The sequence below is a fragment of the Bidens hawaiensis genome, unplaced genomic scaffold, assembly GCF_021521415.1.
Source record: "Bidens hawaiensis isolate Kalapana, Puna unplaced genomic scaffold, B.hawaiensis_p1.1 tig00036719_1, whole genome shotgun sequence".
In the NCBI taxonomy this organism is placed as follows: Eukaryota; Viridiplantae; Streptophyta; class Magnoliopsida; order Asterales; family Asteraceae; genus Bidens; species Bidens hawaiensis.
The window spans coordinates 54,325-75,956 of NW_027505427.1; the positions used below are offsets into that span (position 1 = coordinate 54,325).

The following is a 21,632-nucleotide window of genomic DNA, read 5'->3' on the forward strand; positions in this document are numbered from 1 at the left end:
GATTTAAGGGTATATATATTTTTGATCATGGGCTTAAGCCCATGGTCTTTCCTTCATTCCTCCATACCCAAGTCCATAACCCATATCCATTTACCCAACACAAGTCCATCTCGTATTCTATTCAACTAAACCGATAACGACCCGCTATAAAATAAACGAACTTTATATTATTAATATAACCGAAAGTAGGATGTTACATACACCTTCAACTGAACTATGATAAAAAGTTGAGTGTTCTTTAGACTATACAAGCCTATACAAGATTCTGAATTTTTCCGACACCTTACACGAGCTTCGACACTTTCGCGTCAAACGTCCATTATGACATAAGAACTGCACCACCCGCGCGCTACAATAGGGTTAGTCTCCACACCTTAAGGTGTGCTCGTGATCTTGCAAGCGTACTACATGTTGGTGATTTTGGAATTGCAACCTTTATTATTTAGAGAGTTGTATGATAACCTTCAGATTAACCGTTATTTCGGTGGTTCTCCAAAATACTTTAATCGGATAAAACTCTGAATTCAAGACAAGAATTTAGCATGGAATTTATGAAGAATATGAACCAGAGTGGAGATCAATTGGAAGAATCGTCGTATATCTCTACAGAACCAATTGAGTTTGGCTAACTGCCTTAGGCAGTTATAATTCAAATTTAAAATTATATTAATATGTCTCTTAAATCAAACTTATGATTATGTTTGACATAATCATAAGTTAATATTATAAATGAAATTTAAATGAAGCAACATTAACGAAAATAACTTTTTTCCAGGGGCTCTGCCCCTCGGACCTTAAGAGTCTAGGACCCGCAATCGGGGGCGCTGCTCCCGGATCCCTGTTTGTTAGGGGCTTCGCCCCTATCATCATAATAGACCAAAGCAAACGTGCACTCTGCATATCCCGAATTTGCTTAATGTTTATTATGATTACATTGATTAACCAGTTAATCCAATTACACTGAAATACTAAAACTACATACCAATTGAACCTATTGCACCCTTAAGGCATGGGTCGGGCGCGCCACTCGTGTTTAAACATGTTATGAAGCTATATGGTGATTAGAAAAAAAAAAACTTGTACATTTTTTATGTGTCAAACATGTTCATCTTAATTGAGAGTAAACATGAATAAGTTAAAACTTATACCGTCAAAAACCAGAATAACTTCCATGGTGTTATATACATGTGTTAAGTAGTTTTACTATTTTATATTCTATATTTTTAATTTTAGAAAGACAGAGAGGGAGAGAAGATGATAAAAAACATGGGTTTGAGTGGTCTGACTGACACAAAGTGGGTCTGAACCCTTCTCTAACCCACTTCAACATTGACCCCATTTTGGAAACACCAAGTATGGCTTCTCTCTCTCTTATTTGAACAACTAAAATCATAATAATAAAGATTAAATGAGAGCTGTTATTTAAAGAAAAAAATAGACATGTGTATATGGGGTTTTGATCAAATACAAATTAAATTAATGTGATAATTGTGAGAATTAAATCGTGTAATTATATTGTAGTGTAATTACACTACGATTTAATTATATAATTACTTATATATATAATTAAACAGCTTAATTCTCACAATTAACATTAATTTAATTTGTACGTTAACTTTCCCCATACACGTGTGTGTGTATATATATATATATATATATATATATCATCAACAGTCACCAACGTCTTTCTTTTAATAAAACTTGTTCACAAATTCCAAAGTTGTCTATAATGTACATGTAGTACCTTTTTATGATTAACTGAAGTTCATACCATTGTAACATAGAAATGATAAAAGGTGCAATGTAAGCAAGTTACATAATACACCAAATTTTATAAATTATATATATAGTTCTTATAAGAGCGTGCATAGAGTCTTCCCGTTCTATCTCACATGCCACATAAGCTTTTTTCTTATTTTCCTGATTGTTTTTCATTTTTCCCGAAACACTATGGTATCATTCCACTTTCTCCCATCTCTTCTCATTTCTCCCCGAAACCCAAAACCACTCAAAAATGAAACCGAGATAACCCATGAAGTAGTCCTCAACCCATGAAAAAATAGTCGGCACAAACTAAGGGCCAGATGATGTTCTTGGCCGGCCATTTTTTCCCGCCCTTTCGCTGGCTCTTCAAGGCCTCCACTTCGTATGCTAGAGCATACTCTTGTTGTAAACATCATACTCTTCTTACATCATTGAACATGAACTTTAATACACTTTACCCTTTTAAACGTATTGTACTTTGTTTTTTGAACGGCTTTAAATGTGTTGTATTAATATCACACACTTGTTTTTCCTGCTATATCTTCTAGCTTTTGGCTAAATAATATTTATATTACTAGTTTGAAAGACACTTTTACAACTGCGTGTTGTAAATTTACAATACATAAACAAATATATCACCACTTCTTTAATAACTAAAAAAAATGAAAAGCTATAAGAAGGTAAATTACGTCATATTTGGTTGTATGTAATTGAAAACTATCTTTTTATGTCTTTTTAATTTATTTTTATATGAAAGCTTAATTTATGATATTATAAATTTTTATTATTCAGACACGAATCATTTAACATATATCAGTTAGTCGGGGTGAACACAATGGAACCAAGAAACATACATACTTGGATGGATCAATATCATTTAACAAAGAAAATGAAACTACTTGTGGAATGATTAGTTCTCTTTGTTACTTAGAGGGCCATTTGGGAGGCTAAGTACGAAGCGATTTTCAGACTCAACGGCTTTAAGATGAACACAATATTTGATTCTATTTTACATTTCTCTTTTTTTAATTGGATCGTAACTAGAAATAAAAATGCTAAAATATTTTGGACTGAATGGCTTCAAACCCTATATTTTTCATGTAATCATGTTATCTGATTGTTTAGTACATCTGCAGTGTTTTTGTCCTTTGCCGCCCAAAATCCATTCAATTTGTCGCCCCTACGCATAGACTAAAAGTCCATGATTATAAATTGCCTCCAACTCAATAAAGGCTTATTAAGACAAGAAATATACGTATTATATTTTATTTGAAATAATCCGTACTTTGGGTGAACAAACTTTCATGTAGGATGAGATGTATATACCTGAAAACCACTCAGCAATGGCCGCTTCTTTTCTTACTCACCAAAATTAATCTATCGATCATGTCACTCCTTGACTATTGGAGTCCCAATTATTATATTCAAATATAATGCCAAAATGTTTTTAACACTCCCTTGGACCTTTGAAAATGAGCTTTTGAAAAAAAAGAATTTAACCCTTTTAAAACGTTAAAATAAAAAAAAATTTGGATTATCAAACACAGTTTAAGTTATTAATTTTTTGAAAGTATCAATTATAAGTCAATAAACATTTTTCAAACCCAATACCAAACATGCTTTAAAAGCAATGTAAAAGAACAATACATCCTTACAACACTTTATTTTAGTTATTGTAAGTTTATATTAAATTGTAATTTTGCAATAAGTTTTAGATTTATATTAATTTACACATTTTGTTCATTTTCTTATTAGTTTTAGGTTTTGTATTGATGTTAATATTTGTATCAATTTCAATACTAATAAATTCAAAATTTATTAATTAATTAATTCTTTCAGTTGGTTATTAGTGTTTGCTCCACCGGTACATGTTCTCTTGGTAAATCTTCGGTTATCTGTTGTCAAATAAACTAACCATACACATATAACCGACATACATTCACCGAATGATACTCGTCGTTAAGGGCTTTGACTGACAGACTGTTGACACAAGTGCACATCACTAATACTGTTTTTCCCGTACTGTTTTAAATGTATTATAGATATCGACACACGCGTAATTATAGGTATAAGAGGATCCCAAACCATCAACCCCTACTGTCACACCCGGCCCTGAGCGGCGGAAACAGCCGGGCGCGCACGAGTGGGGATTGATAATTAAGCACGGGCCATTGCAAAACATTCAAAGATTTTTATTGCGCATGAGGAGTTTAGTACAAACACATTACATTGTTCAAAGATTACAAAAAGAAACATCCAAGTATAAAACTGAAGATTTCCTCGCCATATCCCCTTGCGCGGCGGGTAACCGTGCGCATCGAGGGGATAAAACCAAAATCTTCCAAAAAGCTTGTTTTAGATGTTCAGCGTGTGGTGCTCTAAGTGTGACTCCATGCGCTACCTAGTTATCTCCTGAAAGACACGTAAAAACATTTGAATCAGTATAAACTGAGTGAGTTCACAAGTTTTAGTAACTTGATAAAATCATTCTGAAACATTTCTGGCAACATCATTATCATCTGCTTGGTAAAATCGTATTAACACATAATTCTGACAATATTCTGATAAAAATCGTTCCGCGGGTTACGCGTGAACAAATTCTGGATACGGTGCTCGTCTATGTAAGTGGCGCAGCCACTACGAGCTAAAATAACGTAAAACCGTCCCGCGAGTTACGCGCAGACGTTTCTGGAAAACTATGCTCGTCTATGCAAAGAGGCATTGCCCCTACGAGCTAAGGATACTGTCCCGCGGGTTACGTGCGAACAATTCTGAGAAACTGTGCTCGTCCATGCAAAGAGGCATTGCCCCTACGAGCTAAGGATACCGTCCCGCGGGTTACGCGCAGACGTTGTGCCGGAAAACAAGGTGCTCGTCCATGCAAAGAGGCGCGACCCCTACGAGCGGGCTCAACCCCATAGTACTGCCCCATGCCAGGCACTCGTCCATGCAAAGAGATGCGACCCCTACGAGTGGGCGGATCAAACCAGCAGTCCCTACCCTTAGAGTTCCAATGGTAAAGTGATCACTTACTCGAGTTCTAGCGCACATACATTGAAAACCTTAGATAACCATTTGCATTGCTCATCATGAAACATAACTTAAACACATAATCGCTTGCATAGCTTGTAAGTATACCATGATAAAACATTATTTAAGTACGTGTCCCTCGCCCCGAAAGCAGTTTAAAAACAGTGAAAACAGTGAAAATAGGGGCTGTGAGACTCACCTGTGGTTCTTGTTAAGAGATTAATCGAGATTCGGGTTTTCTTGGTGTTGGCCTCGGAATCGAAGGTCTAGAATACGATTAAATAACAAGTATATATATTAAGATCAAGAAATAGGAGAATATAAGGGTTGGATAGTAGGTCTCAAGGTTATATTCTCGGCTTACCTAGTAACAGGATCGGAGCTGGAAACAACGGATGCTTGGGAAAGGATTAGTGCAAGTTTGTAGTTCTTTGAAGTGTGTTTTGGGTGGTAATTTAGGCTACAAATTTATAGGCAAACTCAAGGGAACACAATCCCTTGCTTTAGGGGATTGAAATCTTTTCCTATCTAAATGTAATGATGATAAAGTATGGAAGTTATTATTATTTACTTAAGAGTGGAGTGGTGGATAAAAGATTTTGATTTGATTTGGACAGAACATGCAGGTCTGGGGTTGGTGAGAATAGGGTGGCTGACAGTTGACTTTTCATGTTACAGTGTGCTTTTTCAGGTACTTTTGTCAGTGTACAGTAAAAAGTGGAAAATCTCTGAAACACGCTACTGTTTCCTTTCGGGCGGGAGTAATCTCCTTAACTGGAGAATAGATCAAGTGTTTTGCACGTATAACTTGGTGCGCATAGCTTTCTGCGTATAGGACATGTCTTTGCTGCGGGTAGGTGCGTAACCTTCTCGCAGTTAGGGACATTTGAGTTTCATTTGTAGATTCTCCAGGTGGTCTTGGTATTTCAACATAGTGATCAGTCATGTTGAAGTCAATTCCATCTTGGAGCTTCAGACAAACTAGCTCTCAACGTTCCCGCCATGCGGGTAGGTTAGTTCCCTTCCGCACGCGCGTAAACGATGTAGGATGCACCCGCCTTAGCATCATGCGGGATGGTCAACCCATAGACAACATAACGTTTAAGTTACATGAAAACATAAAGCCAAATCATTCACGCATGGCGCATATAACATATGCTCACGCTGGTTCTTAACATGGTGCGCTCGCGCAGTTTGCACATAACAACAGCACGCGCTGACTAACATGGCGCGCTCGCGCAGGGCGCACATAACAAATGCACGCGCTGACCAATATGGCGCGCTTAATATTTACAATCACCTAATTATTAGGTTGATTACTTAGCTTATGGGTTTGGGAAATTACCGGTTGTCACATTCTCCCCTCGTTAAACGAATTTCGTCCCGAAATTTAGGAGACGTTGCTGGCAGAAGCCATGTTCTGAAAGAGGTGTGGGTATTTTGTGCGCATCTGGTCTTCTCTTTCCCAAGTGAATTCAGGCCCGCGCCTCGAGTTCCATTGAACCTTTACTAACTTGATTTTGCTTCTGCGTAACTTTTGTTCTTTCCAATCGGTTACTGCTATGGGTTCTTCTACGAAGTGCAGCTGTTTGTCAATATGAATTTCTTCCAACGGTAAAATCAACGTTTCGTCAGATAAACACTTCTTGAGGTTGGATACATGAAACGTATCATGAACTCCACTGAGTTCGGCGGGTAGACGGAGTTTATAAGCAACTGGACCGATCCTCTCCAGGATCTCAAATGGTCCAATGTAGCGCGGATTTAGTTTTCCTCGCTTACCGAAACGGGGGACTCCCTTCCATGGAGAGACTTTCAAAAGTACTTTATCCCCTACTTGAAACTCCAACGGTTTCCTTCTCATATCAGCATAACTTTTCTGTCTGTCGCGTGCTGCCTTAAGGCGATCCCTTATCTGAAAAATCTTGTCTGTTGTTTCTTGGATCACTTCTGGACCAGTCATCTGCTTGTCGCCCACTTCAGCCCAACACAGTGGGGATCTACACTTGCGCCCATATAACGCTTCAAACGGTGCTGCCTTGAGGCTTGTGTGATAACTGTTATTGTAAGAAAATTCAACCAACGGAAGGTGGGTATCCCAACTACCTCCAAAATCGATCGCGCACGCGCGTAGCATATCTTCCAATGTCTGGATCGTTCGTTCGCTTTGTCCATCCGTTTGGGGGTGATAAGCCGTACTCATGTCCAATCGAGTACCTAACCCCTCTTGTAATGATCTCCAAAACCTTGAGGTGAACCGACTATCTCTATCAGAAATGATGGACACTGGGACTCCATGCTTTGAAACTACTTCTCGAATATATAGTCGGGCTAACTTTTCCATTTTATCAGTTTCTTTAATCGGCAGGAAATGCGCTGACTTAGTTAGCCGATCTACAATAACCCATATCGTGTCGTAACCCCCAGGTGTCCTTGGTAGTTTGGTGATGAAATCCATGGAGATTTGTTCCCACTTCCACATGGGAATTTCTGGCTGTTGAAGTAACCCCGACGGCTTCTGGTATTCAGCCTTTACCTTTGAACACGTCAGGCACTTACTGACATGTGTCGCGATGGCGCCTTTAAGATTGGGCCACCAATACAACATTTTAACATCTTGGTACATCTTGTCTGCGCCAGGATGTACGGAATACCGCGTCTTGTGAGCTTCGTTTAATACCTGCTCGCGCAGTCCTCCCTTGAGAAGGACCCATATGCGGTTGGTAAAATATCGAGTGTTCCCTTTAAGTTCCAAATTCTTAATCATACCCCCAAGGGATTCAGTTTTAACAAACTCTGGTTTCAAGGCTTCTTGCTGAGCGTCTCGGATGCGCGTAGAGAGCTCTGCGTGAATTGTTAGCTTTAGGGCCTTGACCCGTAGTGTTTTTATTCGCTCCTTTCTGCTTAGCGCGTCTGCTACCACATTCGCTTTCCCCGGATGATACTTGATCTCGCAATCATAATCATTCAACAATTCAACCCATCTTCGTTGCCTCATGTTTAAATCCTTCTGATTGAATATATGTTGGAGGCTCTTATGATCCGTAAAGATTACACATTTCGTACCGTAGAGGTAATGGCGCCAAATCTTTAGCGCGAAGACAACCGCTCCAAGTTCTAAATCATGCGTTGTGTAGTTCTTTTCATTGGTCTTGAGTTGGCGCGAGGCATACGCTATAACTTTGTCTCGCTGCATAAGGACACATCCGAGTCCCTGGTGTGAAGCGTCGCAGTAAACGACGATGTCATCCGTCCCCTCTGGTAAAGATAAAATTGGCGCACTACATAACTTCTGTTTCAACATTTGAAATGCCGCTTCCTGATTCTCGCCCCAAATAAACGCCTTGTCTTTCTGAGTTAGCGCGGTCAGAGGTAGAGCTACCTTGGAGAAGTTCTCAATGAAGCGTCGATAGTAGCCAGCTAGTCCAAGGAATTGCCTCACCTCAGTTGGGGTTTTTGGCGCTTCCCAGTTTTCGATGGCTTTAACCTTAGAAGGATCGACGTGTATTCCTTTCTCGTTTACAACGTGACCGAGAAAGTGAACCTCTCTAAGCCAAAACTCACATTTAGAAAACTTTGCATACAACCTTTCTTTCCTTAACAATTCCAAAATCAACCTCAAGTGTTGCTCATGCTCGGCCTTGGTTCGAGAGTAAATTAGAATATCATCTATAAACACAATCACAAACTTGTCCAAGTATGGTTTGCACACACGGTTCATCAGATCCATGAATATAGCCGGCGCATTAGTTAGCCCGAAAGGCATCACTAAGAACTCATAATGGCCATATCTGGTTCGGAAGGCTGTCTTTGGCGCGTCTTCCTCATGGACCCTAAGTTGGTGATATCCTGACCGTAGATCTATCTTCGAATAATAACTGGATCCCTGCAACTGGTCAAATAAGTCGTCAATCCTCGGTAAGGGGTACCGATTTTTGACTGTCAGCTTATTCAGCTCCCTGTAGTCAATACACATCCGGAACGAACCATCCTTCTTCTTAACAAACAGTACTGGAGCTCCCCAAGGTGAAAAGCTTGGGCGTATGAAACCCTTATCCAAAAGTTCCTGTAACTGATTGGAAAGCTCTTGCATCTCAGATGGAGCTAATCGATAAGGCGCTCGGGCTACTGGCGCAGCTCCTGGGACCAAATCAATTCGAAACTCGATTTGTCGCGGTGGCGGCAATCCGGGCAGATCTTTAGGAAAAACTTCTGGAAATTCGCGCACTACAGGTAAGTCTTCAATTCTTCGCTCATCTCCCTTCTCTATTACATGCGCCAGGAAGGCGTAGTACCCTTTCCTTAGGCACTTGCGCGCCTTTAGGCAAGAAATCAGTTTCGTCGCAACTCCCTTTCTTTCCCCTTGAATCATCAAAGTTTCTCCGTTCAACAGTGGAATCCGAACCTGCTTCTCATGACAAACAATCTCCGCGAGATTCTCGACCAACCAATCCATACCTACCACAATATCGAAACTTCCCAAATCTATTGGCAACAAGTTTATATTGAACTCATGACCTCCCATGACTAATACACATTGCTCAGTCCTTTCATTCGCGCATAACTGCCTACCATTGGCTAGTTCTATAGTATAAGGTTTGTCTAGCCTACTGGTCGCTAAGCCCAGGGAGTTTTTAAACTCATGGGATATAAAACTTAGGTCAGCGCCAGTATCAAATAAGACAGATGCATAATGACCGTTAAGCAAAAACGTACCGGTTACCACATTCGGCTCTTCCTTTGCTTCACCCGCGCCGATCACAAAAGCTCTCCCGCGAGCTTGGTTTCCTTTCTGTGGGCAATCCCGACTGAAGTGTCCAGGCTTCCCGCATGCGTAGCAGCTGTCGCTCGATCCAGCTTCTCTGATGCGACAATTCATCGCCTTGTGTCCTGGTCTGCCACATTTGGCGCATTCGATTTTTGCGCATTCACCCTCGTGGTGATACTTGCATTTGCTGCACCATGGGCGAGGCCCGCTGTATCCTTTCCTTGATGGTTCCGCGGCTTGAATCGCGTAAACCCTTGTGCTTTCCTGCTTCTTGGGCGGTGGCTGCTTGAAGTCTGACCCTCGGTGGGAGTTCCATTTCCTCTTGGAGTCAGAGGTTCGCTGCTCGTTCAAGCGAGCGGTCAACATACCCGCACGAACCGTATCCCTTGTAAGGGTGATGGCTCGCGCAACTGCCTCGTCAAAGGTCGGAGGTGCGGCGGCGTTGAGCGGGACTCTAACGACAGGAGGTAACCCAAAGATGTACCTCTCGATTTTCTTTTCTTCTGTGTTTGCCATGTCTGGCACCAGCTGGCAAAGCTCGTTGAAACGATTGGTGTAGGCATCGATATCCGTTCCTATCATGGTGTGGTTCCAGAATTCTTGTTGCAAGCTCTGAATTTCTGCGCGAGAGCAGAACTTTCTCATCATCATTTCTTTCAATTCTTCCCAGGTCTTGTGAAGAGCAACTTCTCGCCCCAAAGTCTTTACTTGGAGCTTCCACCAAGACGAAGCTGCTTCTTGAAACATGCAGGTCGCGTAAAGGACCTTCTGGTTTTCACTACATCCGCTGATGGAGAGAACGGTCTCCATCTTGTCAATCCAATTGTAGAGCCCAATGGCTCCTTCGGTGCCTTTGAACGGCCAAGGCCTACAGGCCATGAATGTTTTATAGGAGCATCCTTTGTTCAAGGCTCCTGATTCAGGTTCTGGGGTCTCGTTCTCTTGGCGACCCTGACTAGATTCGGCCTTGCTGGCCTCATGCGTTGCAATCGCCTGCGCGATTATTTCTGCGAGCTCCTCGGGTGTCATGGTAATTCCCTTGGCTCTGGTTGGAGGCATTCTTTTCATAAAAAGAAAATATAACAAACTTAGCGCATGTACTCAGAGCACATAATGTTCTTATCTCTAGACACTGTGACCCGTGTTCCTAAGTGCGTGTGTGATTTTTCTTTTGAAAATATTCTTTTGAAAATATTCTTTGAAAAATATTTCATGCGATTCCCCAAAGGTTATAGTCTAGGTTAAAAACTTCTTTTCCTAGTTCGCTATAACCAGTGCTCTGATACCAATCTGTCACACCCGGCCCTGAGCGGCGGAAACAGCCGGGCGCGCACGAGTGGGGATTGATAATTAAGCACGGGCCATTGCAAAACATTCAAAGATTTTTATTGCGCATGAGGAGTTTAGTACAAACACATTACATTGTTCAAAGATTACAAAAAGAAACATCCAAGTATAAAACTGAAGATTTCCTCGCCATATCCCCTTGCGCGGCGGGTAACCGTGCGCATCGAGGGGATAAAACCAAAATCTTCCAAAAAGCTTGTTTTAGATGTTCAGCGTGTGGTGCTCTAAGTGTGACTCCATGCGCTACCTAGTTATCTCCTGAAAGACACGTAAAAACATTTGAATCAGTATAAACTGAGTGAGTTCACAAGTTTTAGTAACTTGATAAAATCATTCTGAAACATTTCTGGCAACATCATTATCATCTGCTTGGTAAAATCGTATTAACACATAATTCTGACAATATTCTGATAAAAATCGTTCCGCGGGTTACGCGTGAACAAATTCTGGATACGGTGCTCGTCTATGTAAGTGGCGCAGCCACTACGAGCTAAAATAACGTAAAACCGTCCCGCGAGTTACGCGCAGACGTTTCTGGAAAACTATGCTCGTCTATGCAAAGAGGCATTGCCCCTACGAGCTAAGGATACTGTCCCGCGGGTTACGCGCGAACAATTCTGAGAAACTGTGCTCGTCCATGCAAAGAGGCATTGCCCCTACGAGCTAAGGATACCGTCCCGCGGGTTACGCGCAGACGTTGTGCCGGAAAACAAGGTGCTCGTCCATGCAAAGAGGCGCGACCCCTACGAGCGGGCTCAACCCCATAGTACTGCCCCATGCCAGGCACTCGTCCATGCAAAGAGGTGCGACCCCTACGAGTGGGCGGATCAAACCAGCAGTCCCTACCCTTAGAGTTCCAATGGTAAAGTGATCACTTACTCGAGTTCTAGCGCACATACATTGAAAACCTTAGATAACCATTTGCATTGCTCATCATGAAACATAACTTAAACACATAATCGCTTGCATAGCTTGTAAGTATACCATGATAAAACATTATTTAAGTACGTGTCCCTCGCCCCGAAAGCAGTTTAAAAACAGTGAAAACAGTGAAAATAGGGGCTGTGAGACTCACCTGTGGTTCTTGTTAAGAGATTAATCGAGATTCGGGTTTTCTTGGTGTTGGCCTCGGAATCGAAGGTCTAGAATACGATTAAATAACAAGTATATATATTAAGATCAAGAAATAGGAGAATATAAGGGTTGGATAGTAGGTCTCAAGGTTATATTCTCGGCTTACCTAGTAACAGGATCGGAGCTGGAAACAACGGATGCTTGGGAAAGGATTAGTGCAAGTTTGTAGTTCTTTGAAGTGTGTTTTGGGTGGTAATTTAGGCTACAAATTTATAGGCAAACTCAAGGGAACACAATCCCTTGCTTTAAGGGATTGAAATCTTTTCCTATCTAAATGTAATGATGATAAAGTATGGAAGTTATTATTATTTACTTAAGAGTGGAGTGGTGGATAAAAGATTTTGATTTGATTTGGACAGAACATGCAGGTCTGGGGTTGGTGAGAATAGGGTGGCTGACAGTTGACTTTTCATGTTACAGTGTGCTTTTTCAGGTACTTTTGTCAGTGTACAGTAAAAAGTGGAAAATCTCTGAAACACGCTACTGTTTCCTTTCGGGCGGGAGTAATCTCCTTAACTGGAGAATAGATCAAGTGTTTTGCACGTATAACTTGGTGCGCATAGCTTTCTGCGTATAGGACATGTCTTTGCTGCGGGTAGGTGCGTAACCTTCTCGCAGTTAGGGACATTTGAGTTTCATTTGTAGATTCTCCAGGTGGTCTTGGTATTTCAACATAGTGATCAGTCATGTTGAAGTCAATTCCATCTTGGAGCTTCAGACAAACTAGCTCTCAACGTTCCCGCCATGCGGGTAGGTTAGTTCCCTTCCGCACGCGCGTAAACGATGTAGGATGCACCCGCCTTAGCATCATGCGGGATGGTCAACCCATAGACAACATAACGTTTAAGTTACATGAAAACATAAAGCCAAATCATTCACGCATGGCGCATATAACATATGCTCACGCTGGTTCTTAACATGGTGCGCTCGCGCAGTTTGCACATAACAACTGCACGCGCTGACTAACATGGCGCGCTCGCGCAGGGCGCACATAACAAATGCACGCGCTGACCAATATGGCGCGCTTAATATTTACAATCACCTAATTATTAGGTTGATTACTTAGCTTATGGGTTTGGGAAATTACCGGTTGTCACACCTACCACCCACCCCACCCCACCCCATTCCACATAACTTCTATTTAAAACCCATCGAACGATGATTGTCATTCTTCCATGCACACTTGAGTTTGATCACCTCCAAGTGTCTTTACTCTTTATTATTCTCATCTTCTCCATTATTATTTTTCACCCCATAACTTGTCGGAATCATTTAACACATTCATATATATCTTTCTCAAACCCTCTTAATTATTGCCTCATCTACTCTTCCATAACTCATCTATGTCTACCTCAAGATCGCGTTACCGGCAAACCAGACCATCAAGGATCACCGACGACCAAATAGCTGATCTTGTATACAAGTTACAACAACTCATTCCTAATGATCAAATCCACACAACCCGTTCTCATCATCACAAGGTTTGTTAAAAGTTCTTTAATTATTTCTTATTATATATTCATGAACACTAAAGTACATTTGCATTAAACATCATGTGTTAACCAATTTTGTTATGATGTGTGAAACGGAGTCCAAAACAAGATATCAGCACGAGAGATGTGTTAAAACCGCGTAATTAAAAGACAACATATATATACATGTGTATAGGGGAATGTTAATGTACAAATGAATTTAATGTGATAAACGTGAGAATCAAATAAGATAATTATATATACAAATGGAGTAATTATGTAATTACATTATAGATTAATTATCATAGAGTAATTATATAATTACTCTACTAGTATATATAATTACTCTACTTGGTTCTCACATCTAACACATTAACTTCATTTGTATTCGATCTAAACCTTATATATATATATATCGTATCATGACACTTAATTTTCAATTATTTTGTTATATAGTTAATTTTTTTTTCAATAATTTAAATATTGTGTGTAGGAGTCAAGTGCAAAGGTTTGGAGGAGACATGTAGTTATGTTAGAAGGTTACAAAGAGAAGTTGAAGACTTAAGCCAAAGGCTATCAGAGCTTTTGCAGTCAATGGACACCAACAGTCCTCAGGCAGCCATTATTAGAACCTTACTTATGTCACCTTAATATATAGTATATGTTATCTCATGTATTTATTTTTATGTATGTTAATTGATCAGTGTCATTTTAATTTCTTTTGCATGTACATTTTGCTTGAGTGTTCAAATGTGCTAAGATTTTTTTAAATTATTATTGGAGCCTAATTCCTTAGAGATTGCACACACATTCTAGGGTTTCTATAATGATACTTAAACAATATATAACTATTTTTATGAATCATAGTTAAGTAGAAAAATGTGATAACAAGTATTGATAACCTATTTAAATGTCATAAATAAGATGGTTTTTTTTATACATCTTCCTTTGATCTTTCTCCCATGACATGTACCAAGTGCTAATAGGGTTAATCATGCAGTTTTTTTATTGAAAAGTAGTTTTTGCATTAAACACGTCACAAAATATAAGACATATCAATTGTATAATAATGCACTACACTCTTCTTACTATTCGCAATGCTAACACCCATTCTTTCCGCATGTAGACTTAATTAACAGGCCATTTTAGCTTTCTATTCATCCTTTCCACTTATTATGAAAACTTTAGTTGATAAATTTTGAGCTATTGGATTTAAATACTTCAAACTTTCACTTGTTGACCTGGAACGCTCCTAACTAACGAATTGTTTACTATCACTCCCAACTTTTATCTTATTTTCTTCTGGCACTCCGAAACAATTTTAGAAATGTCACATCGCCAAAAGAAAATCTAAGTTGCACGGCCCCGTATTGTTTATTAGTCTTTTGTATTTACTCGTTCTATTATTGTTGTAACTTAGTTAGCTTGTCGGTTTATTTCCTTGTATGTTTGGACCCAAGGCTATGCAAAAAAAAGACCATTTGGGCCCATGAATGGAAATGTTTATGATATGCTCTCACCTATATAAGTTGAAGCATACTTATGCACAAACTAACCCTTTTGACATAATATCTTATCCATTCACCAACTCTATTCTCTTCCTCTCCAAATCTTCTACTTCGGGTATATAATAAACCCAAACAATATCCGAGATCTCGATTCCTCACTAGTGATTTCCGCTAGCTAGTGTTGAGATTGATCCAAGTAAACTAGTTGTTTGTTGTTTGATCCATCGATAGGACCTACATAAGTTTCACGTTAGCTTGGGAGTACCAATAGAAAATAAGGTGAAAGTTGAAAATAGTGGTAAACATTTCGTTAGTTGGGAGTGTTTCCGACCAACGAGTGAAAGTTTGAAGTATTTAAATCCAATAATCCAAAATTTTTTTGTAAATAACTTCTTTCTTAATATTTTTTTTAAAGAAACTACACAAATTACTAAATTGAATTAGATTGGGCTGAAAACTATATTAAAGAGAAGCCCTATGCCATATTACTATAAATTACAAAACCCAATTGAAGTGATTCGATAACCTAATTAACATTTAAAACCGGAACGATAGTACTCCCTCCGTTTTTCTTTAAGATGTCATTGTTTAAAAAACACAAAGTCAAAGTAGACTGCATGATTAATTTTTTCCTTACCAGATAATAATAATGCCTTTGGAAATTGAGTCAGTCAAAATTGTTTATTAATACTAGTTGTGTGTGTTTAAGGGTAAACTTGAAAATTGACTAATAAATTTTGAAATTGGACATTTGTAATGAGACAAATAAAAAAAGAAATATTGACACTTTTAATGGGACGGAGGAAGTAGTTAAATAAAATCTTTAATTAAAAAAACTAATAAAAAACCGTTCGGTTGCTTCGGCGGCCCTTACCCCTTGACTAACTGCGCCCCTCCTAAGTCCGATATATCATGCATGTTCGAATTCGATTGTGTCTGTTTGTCCAGTCTGACTAATTATAATATGTTTAAGCTTAATGTATTAGGGCATTTGTTGGATATGTTTAAATTTAGAATTATGTGTTGATTGTGTTGACATTGTTCATATTTAGAGGTTATTGGCAATATTTTTGAATAATACGACCCTACCTGAAAACTTTGATGTTTGATAATAATAAATCCAAACATCAAAAAATACTAAACTCATAGGAAAATTTCTGTCTATGTCACTGTGTATCTTGACCACAAATCCATACTATACACACACATACACATATATATTTATAAAGGATAGAATACAATAATTCTTAACGTACAAAAATACTTATATTCACGAAATTGATTCATGAAATCACATCCCAACATCTCGGAATCATTTATACATACCTAATTAATCATCTATTCACCGGAAAAAAACCAGATTGGGATCGTGTATCGATCAATTTTTTATTTTTCTTCACGAAACCCGTTTTGAGCGTATTATGATTTTTTTGAACGTTTTTGTATTTTGGTTTTGAGCGTTTTGTTTTTGCCTTTAACGTGATTCGCGTAAGTTTTTGTACGTTAAGTATTATCGCACGATAACCTGACTCTCTCTCTCTCTCTCTATATATATAACATGGCATACAAAGAAAAAAATAAATAATAATAATATAATAATAATTAAACAAATAAATGCTGCGATTACTCTAGTCTCATTTGTCAACTGTGTTATCCATTTATGCTTCTACATTTAAGACAATGGAACATGATAGTAACATGTGAGAAACGTGTTTACGTTTTATAGGCTGAGTTTTTGTATTAGAAAAGAAAAAAACTGAAATATGAATACTGGCCTAGCCTTAAAACTTGATATTTCATCTGTTAGTAAACGCATACATGCATATTCCAAACACCTCGAAACAACTTAGGATGTGATTTCTCTTTTTAATGGTCTTAGAAATGCTCACTCGGCTATTGAAGATAGTTTCGAACAGTAACAGGATTTGAACAATTACACAGGAAGAGCCAAAATATTACAGTAAAACTAAGTTTTTACACCATAACAAAACATATCTTTTCACCGAATTAACATCATAAATCCGAAAATAAGAATAACTAATTCTTAAAAAACAATTAATGATAATCTTTTTCATGTGCCAGGCTCGAGAACTCAGGTCAGCGAGAATACTGAGCAAGACACTTTAACGTCTTTTACTCCACCTTATCCAAGAAAATGGTTTAATGCTTTTTAAATTCACCTCACCATATATTTTTATTTTCAAAATTATACATGTAATGTAATTTAAAATACAAATAAAAGTTACACTTTTGATAAAAACTAAGATAAAGAAATAACATTAATAAAAAATAAAACATATTCATCATTTGACATATCGGAATATCAAAAACATAAAACCATCATTAAAAAGTCAACAAAAAATTAGGATTGTATTATCGAAATTTAAAACAAGTCCAACAATATAGACCAAATGGACCTTAAATAAACAAACTCATTTATCATTTCACTTTCCCAAATCCCAGACGCATATGGATATAAACCTAGCTATATCTCTTCTTCTTCCTTACGTTAGTTGCAGGTACATCCAGAGCCAAGCCCTCCCCGCCATTAAGGAGATCCGCCCTTGGTTTCGAACACTGTTAAAAAAATGATAATTAGTGGGTTAATGTGTCCATATTGGTTTTCCCTTCAATTACAAAGCTAGCTAAAAACACATGATTAATTTAAATAAAGTACATGAATTCAACCTAAAACATACTTCTAATACACAAAATCCGAAACACCTCGAAACAACTCAAATGATGTTTGGGTCGCCTATAAAATTGCTTAAGCATTTGTTACGTTGGTCCATATAGGGCAACATGGGTTATATTCTTCATTCATTTATTAAATACAAGCTAATTACTTGTATTTAGATTAGTGAGATGTAGTGAAGACTTTTGTTAAAAAAAAAAATTAAGGTTATGAACTATGTAAGTTATATGCCCCTTTTTACCTATTTTTGTGGTGGTGTGCATACGGGTAAGATAAGGATAATGGGTTGTGCATTTTCCTAAACGTATGTATGTTATGAAGAATGTGTATATAAGTTGGTGTACGGTATAAATCTACTTTGGCTTACGTGGTCGTATGTTTTCCCTTCAAGGTGTATGTAACCGTGACGATGGGGTTCAATGCCTTTGTGGCATTTCTGACAATTGTACAATTGTGTGATGTTGAATGATGAAAATGTTTCGTATAGAGGGGGTCACGACCTCTTATGAAATATGGGTAGATTTAGGGTAGCGTATGTTACAAATATTGTACTTTATGCAACGCGTATGTGTTTAGGTATGAATGATGGTATGTTTCCGTTACAAGTTTTATGAAATCTTCGTGTTTAGGAACTAAAATGCATGTGTAAACTCAACTACCGAAACACATCGGGTTTGGAAATTTCATATAAACAATTCTACTAATCGTACAGCCTTAAGCATGATCACATTGCGGGGGTGGAAACAATACTTGGCTATTCAAAATCTTTCCAATAACCATGCATATTTCCGATCATTCTTATACTGTAAACTGATTAGGCTTTCGAGGTAGCATTGATTAAAGATTCAAGTGTGCTTATAGATTGTAGGAGGGTGTAACGATGAAAGGAGTCGACGAAGGGTTAAGACAAACCTAACTAACCAAAACTCGTCAGATTTTTTAAAATAAAAAATATGTTATTTTAAGGGGGAAAACATGAATTGGTACTTTTGTGTAATATGTTGCGTAGAGTACTTTGTAATAACCCTAACCAATAAGGTCTGTTTTCGTTAGCGGTGTAACGTGTATGTAGATGTCAAATTTAAAGTGTGAATGTACGTAGGAACTTAACAAGTTGTACCTAGTACTTGTACCTTGAGTTGATAGTTCTTTGAAAGATGAGGTGTGCATAGTCATATATATGTCTACCGCTAATATGTTTAATGTGTCTTCCCATGTGAACAAATAATATCTTGTTACATGTTAATGTTGTGAACAAGTACTGCAACATCTCCATATGCATGTCAAATCCATATTAGGTTTGAAGTACTTCAAATTATGGAGACTTTTACAACCGAAAAGTTGGTTATGTCGTGTACATTGTTAGGAACTCGGGTATACTAGCTCGGTCTTGAAGTGAGAATGTAAATTGTTTAGTACTTGATTTTCTGGTGAAGCTGTAGCAACTAGGGTTTAGTTTTACACCATGGTTTGGAAATTAAGGAAATTGATACATACAAAGTGAATGTTCAATATGTATGTAGTATAGTACAAGGCCTGCCCTTGGGGGTGGCAGGGTGGTCGACGATCACGGGCCTGACATCCTGCTAGGCCCGATTTTTTTTTAATTATATGTATTTTTATAAAATACAATATGTATATTTAATGTTTATACTCAAGTACATAAGCACTAACTTGGTCTAGTGACAAATGTGTATTACTTTTACCAAAAGGTTATGGTAACTAGTCTCATATGAGACAAGTTTAATCTTATTTTTATACAAAAGTTTTTACACAACCCAAATTATAACCAAGTATACCCATATAAAAATTAAATTGGTTAAACCCAACAAAATACTTATTTTCCTTAAGACCTAAAAAGAAATTTCGCCTTCAGCTTAAAACTTTTTTTGTTTTCTCGGAGCCGGCCCTGATGTAGTAAATTCAATTGGTGGCTATGTCTTATTGTTAAGTCACTTTGGAAACAAGGTTTTTGTTTGGTTAACGTGTTCAAATGAGAATTATTAAATAATTACTTTAGAACCATTTAAACAACGGAACTTTGTTATTGTAGTTTGATAGCTTTAATTCACGAAGTGGAAGAGAAGGATGGGGTGGTCACGATTTATATCACGTAAAAGAGAAAATAATATCTCCGGAAAAAACAAGGTCGCTGGAAAAACGAGGTCACCGAAAATAGAGGTTGTGTGTTAAAAATAAAATTTCTGTTTTACCCCATCAACTAATTTGAATGACATTTTTAGTCCAAAATATTAACGAGATTAATGTTCATTTAGACATTTAGACGGGGAGTGGTACAGGAAAACATGGTGAAAGTTGGGAGTGGTGGGTGACAAATCAAAAGTTGGAAATGTTATCTACCAATGAGATAAAGTTGAGAGTATTAAATACCAGTATCCCTTGTTTTTTTTTATAATAAAACAAGAGACGAACCGACTTTTACATTGTAGGCTAAATGAAGATGTGTTTTTTGAAAATTGTTGGTCAACCTAGTTTATTCTAGTAAAAAAAGAATTTTCATTTTATAATGAATTTAAAAAATCACAGATAATTTCCTATGAAACATGTTGTGGTCCGGCATTACGAATTAACATTGAAGTTCAAAATGTTGTTGCCACGTTAACAATTGTCAATATGCATGTCCTGATTCATCCTCTCACCCGCCACCTCATTCGATGAGCTGCTAACGATTGCCAGTACACGTTCGTTCTCTGATCAAACTGAATTGGAAAAAATGGTGTCTAAATGCAAGATTTGTGTTTCATTCTTGTTACTTGTAGCCACCTTTCTTTTTTCCACAACTTCTGGTTTGAGTGATCCGAACCAGGAAGTTCTTGAAGCTGCGTTTGAAGTAAGCATTGTTGGGTCGAGTTTTATTGTGAGCAATCTCTCTATCTCTTGTGATAAAAGATATGTTTCGTTCACATCTCACCTTTCCAGACCCTACTCCATGATTGAGATAGTATTGGATTTAACGTTTGTTTGTTTATTAATATAATAATTTGTTACGAGTGTTTTAATGTCTTGAAATTCTTGTAGGTTGAACGAGAATCGATAGGGAGAGTGTTCGGGCAACAGAAAGTAGAAGAGGCGACGTTTAAGAAAGCTACACCGGATCAAATTAGATCATTGGCAGGAGAAGATAAAGGTAGATTATGGCCCTTCGGTGAACGAAAGGACAAGTACCTACATACGAGAAAGAACCGTCAGTGGCAAACGAGAACGGTATCCTCCACGAGTTCGACTCCAAAGATTTCTCCGATCTTAAAGATATCAACGTTGCATTTTCGTTCTTAAACATAACTCAGGTTCGCTTTCACTGTTTCTGTTGAACTAGCTTTCTAGTTGGATTCTATACATACTTTCAAGTTACAATATATACTTCATTATGAGTGAGATTTATTTAAAATACTTTTTTCTTAAAATTACTTTTGTAGGGATCAATGGCTGGACCCTTTTACAACACCAAGGCGACTCTGGTTCTGATGGTGACAAATGGTATTGGTCGGTTTGAAATGCCGTGTCCTCACTTGTCAGAGCAAGCCTCCATTAACGGTGAAATTCGCCCGCGTTACAAGAAAGTGAGCTCAGAACTGAGACGCGGGATGGAGGTTGTAATTCCAGCGGGTCACCCTGTTGTAATTGAAGCATTTGGCGAGCATAATCTCGAAGCGGTCGGTTTTGGGTTGAATTCGGATGAAAATGAGTGGTTCCCTCTGGCGGGGCGGGATAATGTGATGAGTCAGTGGGAAGATACAGCGTTGGAGCTCACTTTTGGTCATCCAGCGCGAGAGGTGCAGAGGGTGATAGAGAAGCAACATAAGAAGCTTTTCTTTAAAGCTCCGGTGAGGGGTAGCCGTGCTTTAGCTTAAACGCTACGGGCTGTGGTGGTTTGACTGTTAAAGTTGTAACAA

General features: G+C 38.3%; 2 protein-coding genes and 1 pseudogene across 3 annotated transcripts in view; 2 read left to right on the top strand and 1 right to left on the bottom strand.

The window, feature by feature from the left end:
* Positions 1–1,997: 1,997 nt before the first annotated feature.
* Positions 1,998–21,632, bottom strand: part of LOC143613131 (UDP-galactose/UDP-glucose transporter 3-like) — a 114,799-nt gene continuing 95,164 nt past the window's right edge. The window contains exon 8 of the mRNA XM_077086926.1: positions 1,998–2,007. The gene's annotated coding sequence lies outside the window, so the exon portion shown is untranslated. The remainder of the gene's footprint in view (positions 2,008–21,632) is intronic.
* Positions 13,183–14,297, top strand: LOC143613136 (transcription factor ILI6-like). Its single transcript, XM_077086930.1, has 2 exons — positions 13,183–13,507; positions 14,012–14,297. Exons 1-2 carry the CDS (start codon positions 13,387–13,389, stop codon positions 14,164–14,166), a joined length of 276 nt encoding a protein of 91 aa, XP_076943045.1. The 5' UTR covers positions 13,183–13,386; the 3' UTR covers positions 14,167–14,297.
* Positions 20,453–21,590, top strand: LOC143613137 (vicilin Cor a 11.0101-like; annotated as a pseudogene). The gene is made up of 3 exons (XR_013150063.1): positions 20,453–20,569; positions 20,758–21,026; positions 21,156–21,590. The product of XR_013150063.1 is annotated as a vicilin Cor a 11.0101-like (transcript).

Excerpts from the sequence above, each read along its gene's own strand:
- LOC143613136 (XM_077086930.1), top strand. The coding sequence starts at position 13,387 with ATGTCTACCTCAAGATCGCGTTACCGGCAAACCAGACCATCAAGGATC. Across the intron at positions 13,508-14,011 it reads TGATCAAATCCACACAACCC|TCAAGTGCAAAGGTTTGGAG; the intron begins GTTCTCATCATC and ends TGTGTGTAGGAG.